General features: G+C 46.9%; 1 protein-coding gene across 1 annotated transcript; it reads right to left on the minus strand.

The window, feature by feature from the left end:
- Window positions 1–4011: 4011 nt before the first annotated feature.
- LOC124681742 (premnaspirodiene oxygenase-like) lies at window positions 4012–8985 on the minus strand. Its single transcript, XM_047216570.1, has 2 exons — window positions 8475–8985; window positions 4012–5111 (listed from the first exon to the last, which is right to left on the minus strand). The coding sequence occupies exons 1-2, from the start codon at window positions 8931–8933 to the stop codon at window positions 4047–4049; spliced, it is 1524 nt and encodes a 507-aa protein (XP_047072526.1). The 5' UTR covers window positions 8934–8985; the 3' UTR covers window positions 4012–4046.
- Window positions 8986–10068: the final 1083 nt, after the last annotated feature.

Here is a 10068-nt window from a genome sequence, read left to right on the forward strand (position 1 = left end):
ATCATGCTAGAGGGGCTAGGTAGTGCATGATTTGCTCAAATACATCATATTTTATTGGTTGAAATAGCTAAAATGGGTGGGGGAATGAGCTAACTAGTGCTTGGGTTGATTTTCCATCACATATGAGTGTGTGTGGGTGGTGGTAGGTGGCTGGTCATCCTAAATGGACATGCCCAGGTTACCGCCGGCGCCTACAAACGAAATTGCCAGCGGTAGGGCCCGTTACCGCCGGCATCTGCTGGCCGAAGAAGCCGGCGGTAAGTTAAGGCCGGGTGGCCCACCCTGGCTCGGCGATACCGCCGGCATCTACAGTGCACGTTCGCCGGCGGTACAGCCCAGTATCCCTGGCGCTTTGGGCCCAATTCGCCGGCGGTAAGGCTAGGCCCAAATGGCACCCGTGGCCCATTGCACCCCCGGCGCCTCCGTTTCCATTTCGCCGGCGGTAATGGAGCCACCCCCGGCGCCGTCCTACCTATTTCGCCGGCGGTACTGTTAGGCCCCCCTGGAAGGTATTACCGCCGGCATCTTCAGCTCGTATTTGCCGGCGGTAAGAAGTGCGGCTATAAGCCTTTCCCTAGTAGTGCGTAGCGCGCACATATGCCTTTTCCTGCCCACTTCCATTATATTTGACTAACGGGCGTGAATCGGCTAAAATACTAGCCGCGTGTCTTATTTTGGGCTACTATCAACTTAGTAGTAGCGTGCCCAAACAAACCCTCGCCTCTCATCGATATCGCCTTTTCAATTTTCAAACAAATCATAGAAAATGATAAAATTTTAAAAAATAAAGTTCTTTGAGATGGTCATATGCTATGTCATCTAGTTTAAGGAAAATTAACAAACATGAATTTTCATATATTATGCAAAATGAGTTTATTTCTCGGTAAAACGGTTTTTCTGGTCGCATACGACCTCCGATGAAAATCTTTAATATATAAAAATGCATCTACGCAAAATTTTACATCTGATTTGAACGACCTTAGGGCGTTTTGAGAATTTTTAGATTCCAAAAAATCGAAAAGGAAAACAGAGTTTTTTCATGTATTAGAAAAAGTTGCAAAAAAAATTCAAGATCAGATTAATTTCAAAAAAATAACTACCCTCTCTATTATTTTAAACTTCTCCTTCTACTCTACCCCTTCTCCACCTTATCCCCTCCTGCGCTTCTCCTTCTTCACCTTATCCCCTCATCCTCTTCCCCTTCACCACCTTATCCCCACCTCATCTCTTCCACTTCTCCATGTTATCCCCTCCTCCTCTTCCACTTCTCTACCATCTCCCCATAGATGACCATCTCTTCTCCGGCGACGGCGACCGCCTCCTCTCCGACGATGGCGACCACCATCGACGCCCTGCTCCACCACCCACCTCGATGCCTGGCCTGCTCCACCTCCGACGCTCTCCTCCGTCGACAACATGCTCCAACGCCCGCCCTACTTTGCTTCCACCGACAACCTGCTCCAACGCCTTGCTCACGCAACCGCCGACGCCCGCTTCGGCCACCTGCTACTGGCCATCTCTCTCGTCAACGCCACAAGGAGGACTCGATTGCTTTCTTTTGTTTTTAGGGTGGTTTTGTGTAAAATCACATGGATAGCTGGGCACATGTCCTAGTTTTTTTAAGAAACTGCAAAAAAAACTTACTAGCAGCAGTCCAGACAAGCGCACGTGATTAATAAATGGAAAATGCTTATAATCCACCGACCGATCGGCCGAAAAAGATCGGTCGTGGCGAGCCTGCGCGCGCTTCCCTTCGTAAGCTTGTTTCCGTGGTGGACTCCACAGTGCTTTTGGCTAATTACTTTTTTCATTTCCTTTCGCTGGAAAGATCCCGCATGCAATGCTGCCCTTTCACGTGGTGGACCCAATAGGAGTTTGGCCGAGTTTTGTTTTTGCTGTCACTAGCATGCACGTAGTACTAGGCTGCTAGGCTAGAACCAAGTACCTCTATGTAGTGTTGACTTATGCTACGTCCACAAATAGTTACTTTTAAGATAGTAATTTTTTGTAACAAAGGCACATGACTTTTGTGGAAAAAACACATGGAGATGTTGCCATGTTCATCTTAGATTTTGCCACAAAAGTTTGATTCCTCAGGTTATTAAATGTTGCATAAGTTATTTTATAATGTAAAAAACTTGTACGAATTTTGTGAAGAACGCAGACACCAGATGTTGTAAAGGTACCATGCAAGAACGCAGACACCAGATGTTGTAAAGGTTACTTTTGCATTGTTTACAAACATATGGATCTTTATTGTAATTATTTGTGACTTTTGTAAAAATAGCTGATGATTTTTGTTGTAATTTAATACATAGAAAATTAATTATTACTTTACCACTTTTCCATCGTTTGCAAATATATGGATATTTTGTTTTAATCGTTTGTGATTTTTGTAAAAATAGTTGGTGATTTTTGCTGTAAGTCAATTTGTAGAAAATTAATTATTTCTTGATCACTTTGCATTATTTGCAAACATATGGATATTTTGTTGTAATAGTATGTGGTTTTTTGTTTTAATATTTTACCATTTATGTTAAAATTATTGGCAAATTTTTTGTTGTAAATCAAATTGGAGTAAAAAATTGTTGCTTAACCACTTTTTTGGAGCACTGAATTTTTTGTTGCAAATTAATTTGTACAAAAGTTTTTGTTTAAATATTTTTTATTGCACACCTGCAGGTGATTTTATTTATTTTCTATTTTAAGCCAGCTCTACAAACCTATATAGCTGCCTTTTTATGTGTAAATTATGTGTGTAACAATAGCAGTTGTACCTTTTTAAGTGCATGGAGCTAGAGAAGTTACTGCATGCATAGTGCTAGCACATGATCCGGCCAGAAGCTACTTATGCATGCAAGCGGCATCATCGCTTTGGCCATGCAAGCAGCAGCGCTGAAAGCGATGGGACATACCGTGAGCCTGACACAGTGCAACAGAGTGCGACGTGAGGAAATAGCCTAACCGTACGATGCTAATCTAACGAACGCGGGAGCAACCGATCTTGGAGCACGGATCCGGCGACCGACGCCTAGCGCGTCCCTTAATAAATTATTGGTAGCAAGCCGAGCGCACACGTGACTAGTACCTATCATACTAGTCACGTGCAGGATTAGCACGCGGCTGGTAGGGCGCTTCTGAGTGGCGAGCTGCAGGTCGCAGCGGGGCCGACGGCGGTAGCCAAAATGGCACGTGACTGGTACGCGTCATGGCGTGGATGAAGCACAGATCGAAGACGATGGCGACATTGTCAATGATGTCCCAGGCGATGGTGGCGAAGACCGATCCAAGGGACGCGGCTGCGACAGCCTACCGAGGAAGGCGCAACAGCCAGCCGAGGGCCACGATAAACTACCATTGAGGATGCGGCAGCCTGCCTGCCGCGACAGCGACAGAGGGAGGTCGCGTGGCGGTGTAAATCGTCGATGCCGATGTCGGAGTAGAGGCGCGCGAAGATGATGGCAGTGGGCGAGTCAATCCGATCTATGATTTGTAAAATAAAAAAAGACGCCGGTCGAGCGACCCGCAGACAAAAAAAAACAATCTACAGATTGGAAAAAAAATACGCCAGGGCAGCCGATCAACCGATCGGCGGACGAACACTCATACGGGTTGCGCAGCCTCCGGAGTAGATCATGGAGATCAACCTCCCCGGGAGCAGCATGGCGTGGAAGCTTGTGGGGCAGCGCGGCGCGGAAGCTTGTCCTGCGGCTAGGTCAAGGAGCGTGCCGCTCTTATACCATATAGAACTCGATAGAGAGATTGGCGAAATATGATGGATGGTATTACATTGTGTTAGCTACTTAGCTTACACATTTGCACGTCACACAAGTACATCATATAACAACAATACAATGAAACGTGTATTCATTCATACACACGCGCCAGTACGCAGGGAAACACACACGTACGAGACCGGCCCTACTGTAACCGCAGGACGCAAGAAACAAAAGATATGGAGACGGACACCCATTAACACGCACTAGGAAGGTCGATCGTTACGAAGCCGGCATGCATGCACTCATGCAAACAAACCGTACCCTTGTCTACGCGACGACGGGGACGAAGGGCGTGGCGAGGAGCATCAGCGGCGTGCGGCGGCGCACACCAAGGCCAGGCGCCTCCTCCATGTCCACCTCGGCGACACCCTCTGGTAGTGACCAGTCGAAGTTGTAGAGCAGGGTGACGAGGGCGAGCTCCATGCTGGCCAGCCCGTAGTTGAACCCGGGGCACATCCTACGGCCAGCGCCGAACGGGAGGAACTCGTAGTTACTGACGGTGAAGTCCACGGTGCCGTCCTCGAACCGCTCTGGCTGAAACTCCTCGGCGTCGTCCCAATACATGGGGTCCCGCCCGATGGCCCACGCGTTGATCACCACACGCGACTTGGCCGGGATCGTGTACCCTTCCAGCTCGCACACGTCGATGCTCTCCCGGGGCACCAGCAGCGGCGCCGGCGGGTGCAGCCGCAATGCCTCCTTGATCACTAGCTTTAGGTACCGAAGCTTGCTTGCCTGCAAGTTGGCCTCCCTCACCACGGTCTTGCCCTTGAACGCCTCACGGATCTGCCCCTGCAGCTTCTCCATCACCGCCGGGTTCCGCATCAGCTCCGACATCCCCCACTCCATCGCCGACGCCGACGTCCCTGTCCCGCCAGCGAACATGTCCAGGATGATGGCCTTGATCTTGCTGTTGTCGAGGTGGAAACCGAAGCCACCTTTCCCCTGCAGGCCGATGAGAACATCCGTGAGGTTCTCGTCCACGTTCTCGGTGGCGCCGGCCTTGATCTTCTCGGCGCGGGCGATGTTCCTCTCATTGATGATCTCCTCTAGGATGGTGTCCACTGTCGTGTGGATGCCGTGGAGGCTGCATTTCATGCCGGTGATGGTGGCTAGCACGGTGGTCAATGTCGGGAAGAGGTCGGGGATGTTGAAGCCGCTCGCCAAGCCCACACCGGACTTGATGGCTGCCATGAACTCCGCCGCGTTATTCCTCTTCTTCCCGAATGTCGCCCGTGCAACAATGCTGTTGGTAATGCTGTGGAACATCACGCTTAGATTCACCGGTGTTGACGGCCCCGCCGCACGAATCTGCTCCACCCGTATCCCCACCTGCAGGCACATGCGATCCAGCGACTAAATTAACCCCTGTTCATAAATCTAGATGTAATCCACAAAGATTAAAACATGTCTAAGGGCAAGGGCATGTACAATAGAGAGTGCACGTCCTTTTTAGCAGCTCACATCATCTAGAGAAGAAAATAAATATAAGTGCTATAACGCAATTTATTATTATCTCTAGCAGTTAAAAGAATAAATTTAATTTTAGTAGAAAATTGTGTTGATAAAAAAGACATAATACAATGGAGGAAATACTCTTTTTTATTTTCTAAGTGATGATTCCGTAGCTAGGGGAAGCTAACCTTCTTGATTTTCTATTAACTAGCACAGTGACCCTTGCAAATATGAGAGCATCATCTTTAATTTATATAAAAGTGTACTTCATACGATCCAAAATAAGTGTCGTGTTTTCAATCATTTTTAGTCAAATTTGAACTAAAACTACAACATTTTATTACAGATTGGAGAAAGTAATATTTATTAATTATCTTATAGAAATGGAATTTTCTCTTACCCTCTTTGTGGAAAATAAAATATGGTTCATAAATTCAGAGGAAAAATTTCTTCTATAAATATTTATTTGTGAATGAAATATGTAAAAATGTCTCGTAAATAATATATGGACATTTATATGTGCCATTAGGATTAATATGGTTCTAGTGACAACAAATTTCATGGTCAATAAGAAACACGGAAAGCTTAATTTAATCATATTTAGTTTGTGGGAGAATAATTACTACCACATCGTCCGACCATTTCAATATTAATCATGAAATGGTGATATCAAGGTGTAAATACTAACATGAAATTTCTAGAACATCTACAGAATGTAAATAGCATATGTTTGAGAATTTGTTTCTTGAACCTAGTCCGTTGCACCCACAATATATGATCGAACGAACACATATATCGGTGGAATCGAAGAAACTAATCTTCTTACCGGACTATCACTTATGTCTTGTACCAGCTTTTCATTCATGCCAATGCATCAATTGAATATTAGGAAATTTAAATGCTTTGCCCATGACGTGCTAAGATGGGCAGGAGTCCTTTTATTCTATTTTTCTGCGATTCAGTAGTCCTTTTAGCCTACCATATCCATTCGGTCTATCCAGGATCAATTAACCACCAACATCACCACGTTCTAGTTCTAGCCAGGGTAAGTGATTTCATTATTTTTACACGGTCACAGCTAGATTCCTCCAGAGATATAAGTGTTGCATTTTTTTTTTATTAAGAAATAAGCCTTTTATCTTGATATGCTACTATTATTTCAACATAAATTAACAATAAAATTAGCATTTTTTCCTTCAAACCGTAGGGCCGCCCCTTGCTTTACACGTTTGAAATCTAGGAGTCTGGTCAGTTTCTTTTATATGCAAGGTTCCGGTCTTTGCACAGATTGTTTTTTATCTTTTTTTCAAGGTTCCGGTCGGATTTCTTCCAATCTTTACTTTCTATACGTCTATATTTTCCTTCTGTACTTACATGTCACTTTTAATCTCAGTTGTTAAAATTAGGATCAACATAATATATAATTTAAGCATATATAGACAAACGGGGGTTGCTTTATTTTGCATCCCTATATTGCTTTTAGCATATAATATTCTCTCATTTCCATAATCTAGCTATATAAGATTTTTTAAAAGTCAAACAATGTTGACTTTGAACAAGTTTTTTGAGAAAAAAACATCTACATCAATGGTACCAAATATATGTACCATATGGAAATATACATCGCGAGGAATCTAGTGGTATTGACTTAGTATTCTGGATTTTGATATGTTTTCCCTACCCATTTGGTCAAACTTTACATCGTTTGATTTTTACAAATTCTTATTCGCAATATATTTTAGTAGGGAGGGAGTAGATAGATAGATAAAATATATGATTGCTCTAAAAAAAACTCCGATGTAGCACCCGTAGCCGTAAAAAAAGCTATGTCACCCCATTTTTTACATGTTAATGGGTGCATAAAAAGGAAGAAGGATGAATGAAGCACGATGAAAGATGAAAACGGAAACAAGAGGGGTGAGAACATACCTGCATTATGGGCACGCCGGTGGATGACTCCGTCGTCGACGCGCCTTGAGCATATCGGACTGTAATGACCAAGGCCAATCTACAACCCTCGAGATTAATTAGGTACAGGTGGAGAGCATCTATGGTTCGAAGTGCATTATAGTGGAGTGGTGCGGGATCTAGGGTTCGTAGAGGGGATTGCAGCAGCGTGGTTATATTAGTCAAGTAGTGTGTAGTACTGTTTCATGTATTATATAGAATGATGCGACACATATATGGGGTTAGTTTTACAGGGCCTTAAATTAGTGTGGAATAACTATGGGCCTCACTTTCTCAAAGGCACCATGAGCTATACCAGGCTAAAATATGTGTCGGCGTCAACCAACCAGTGAGTTAGATAATGTTGACCAATCAACCCATCAGCTTGGCATGTCGAGAAGCGTTGGACCTAGGTCCTGATATGATGTTGGGACCGATTCATGTAGATACTGTTGACCGATTAGATTATCTTGAAGTTGTCAAAGGATTGTAAGGTCATTATTGATATTTAATTAAAGGCGTGTGACCCCTCAAAATATCATTATAAACATCTTTTAAATATGAATCTGATGGTACAATTTTCATGTCATTATATATAATACAAATGTATGGTCCAATTTTTTCTTAAACAACGCGTGAAGGCCTAATAAATTTATATGGAGAGAGTATTTGCTCATATATATACTAGAACACGGTGAACCAGTCAGTGAGATGATGCTGACCAGTCAACATACCTCGGTGGGGGTAGGCCACATTTGTCGAGATGAGATTATCTAGTCTCTCTACGGTAAATATCAAGTCCAAACCACGGCACCACATTATATGACCATGTTAACTTATTGCGGCATTAATAAGTTTTGGTCCATTATCTTACCAACCCATGGCCTAACTATCCGGTGGCATGGGATCTACGACGACAAAAATATTTGTGTCAGCCTTGATGATCGCCGACAATGCCCATCCACCAGTCAGAAAACTCTTGCATGTGACTATGGTTTGTTGAGAGCTGTGAGGTTTTGGGGACCACTTACCAAGTGGCGCACCATGTCTTGCTGCACCACTCATCCTCTTGCTTGTACGTACATCTCCGTTATTGCAGTCGTACTCGCCAACTGCTGCCACATGCCAGTTTGCTTTACTGGTTTTGTTTAGTTCACGTGATCGTTTTGTGGTACTTGTAATACTTGTGTTGACAGTTCAATATGAATCTGGCGTTTTTGTTGCTACATTCTGTTAATTAGTTAATACTCCGGCCTAAGTACAGTTAATTAATTAGGACCTATGTAGGTATACCTCTTCCTCCCTTATGTGGCAGAAGGAAAGCACTCGCTTGGGACTGAGGATCTCGGCGACGCAGAGCTGGCGGAGCTTGCGCCAGTAGTCGCCGGAGGGGGAGAAGACAATGTCGGACCACTCGTAGCCGACGATCTCACCGGCGAGGAGCTTTGGCCGCGTGGCGAAGTTGGTGTCGTGTGTCTTGAGAACTAGCCGTGCCGTCTCCTTGGATGACGCCACAACCAGCGGCGTCTGCCCCATCTGCAGCATCATCAGCGGGCCGTGCACGTCGGCGAGGTCCTTCAGCGCCCGGTGCGGCAGTACATTCACCAGGTGGTGCATGCTGCCGATCACCGGCAGCTTCCATGGGCCTGGCGGCGCCCTCTCGCTGACTGGGTTCAGAGCCACCTTCAGCACCTGCAGCAGCGCAACTGCTGCCGCCGCCAGCAGCACCGAAAGTAGAAACAGCTCGTCCATGGCTGTAATCAAGCTCAGTGAGTTAGCTAGCACTCTATTGAGTAGCAAGCTGGTGTGGCTGGTGTGAGTTGCTCTGCTCCTGGTAACGGGGTATATATAGGGTGCAAGCGGGAGAACAAGCAATAATGCTGGACCTACGAAAGAAGACATACGGATTAAACCCACGGACTGACATGTATAATGGTGGTTGGTCGGAGAACAAGGGCCCGAGCTGGCCACATCATGATGGTGACGCCACCCATAAGGCCATGTCCAACGGGGCGACCCATCCCGGCGTCTGGATGGGTTAAGCCGGACAAAAATGCGACCCAGCGCGTGGACCCATTCCAAAAACGATGGCCATGGCGTCCGGGATGACCCAAAATCGGCCCAAATATAGGCCTCGTTTGCGTGGCCGCGGACACCGGGGCTGGACTCTCGCGTCCTCTCTTGTCCTCCCCTGGCCCGCATGTCTGCCTCCGAAAACACACCCACTCCCACTCCCACTCCAAACCTAGAGGATGGTAAACGAAGCTGCCGCCGCCGCTACCATCGGAGACGAGACCGAGCTCGTGGCCATTGTCGCTCTTGTCGTGGAGGAGGCTCATGCCGTGGATGTTCCGGTGGTCGCGCAGACCGCGGTGGCGACAAAGAAGGCGAAGCCCAAGCTCACCGCGGAGCAGAGGGCGATCGAGAGCAAGAAGCGGGCCGACCGGCACAGGGCGCTCGAACAACGAAAGAAGGATGACGATGCCTTGGAGCAGCGGCAGAGGGTGGCCGAGCAGCTCCAACTCCTCCAAACGAAGGCGAAGGCGAAGGCGAAGGCCATGCAAGAGCATGCCATGCTCTTTTACAGCCACACCGCGCTCGCGCAGCTGGCGGCGACGGGCACCAACTCATCCTCGGCGGGAAGGTCCGGCTCATCCGTGACCCGGCCCCTTCCTCCCCGGTCAACAACCCCACTGTCTGCCCTGTTTGGGTACCCGCCCGGCACACACGAAATGATGGCGCCGGCGGGGCGGGTAATTGTACCCGCCACGGGATGGGTCACCGAAGGTGGGCGAGTCCATGACAGGGTCGTCGCCTTCGTCCGTTGACCTCAACCGTCCGCCGGCGGCGCACTCCAAGGGTCCTAGGTAGCTGCCCAAGGAGTGAT

The sequence above is a fragment of the Lolium rigidum genome, unplaced genomic scaffold (assembly GCF_022539505.1).
Source record: "Lolium rigidum isolate FL_2022 unplaced genomic scaffold, APGP_CSIRO_Lrig_0.1 contig_54356_1, whole genome shotgun sequence".
In the NCBI taxonomy this organism is placed as follows: Eukaryota; Viridiplantae; Streptophyta; class Magnoliopsida; order Poales; family Poaceae; genus Lolium; species Lolium rigidum.

Coding starts and splice junctions, on each gene's coding strand:
- LOC124681742 (XM_047216570.1), bottom strand. CDS start 8,933: ATGGACGAGCTGTTTCTACTTTCGGTGCTGCTGGCGGCGGCAGCAGTT. Junction 5,112..8,474: donor GCCACATAAGGGAGGAAGAG/GTATACCTACAT, acceptor ATGTGCCTGCAG/GTGGGGATACGGGTGGAGCA.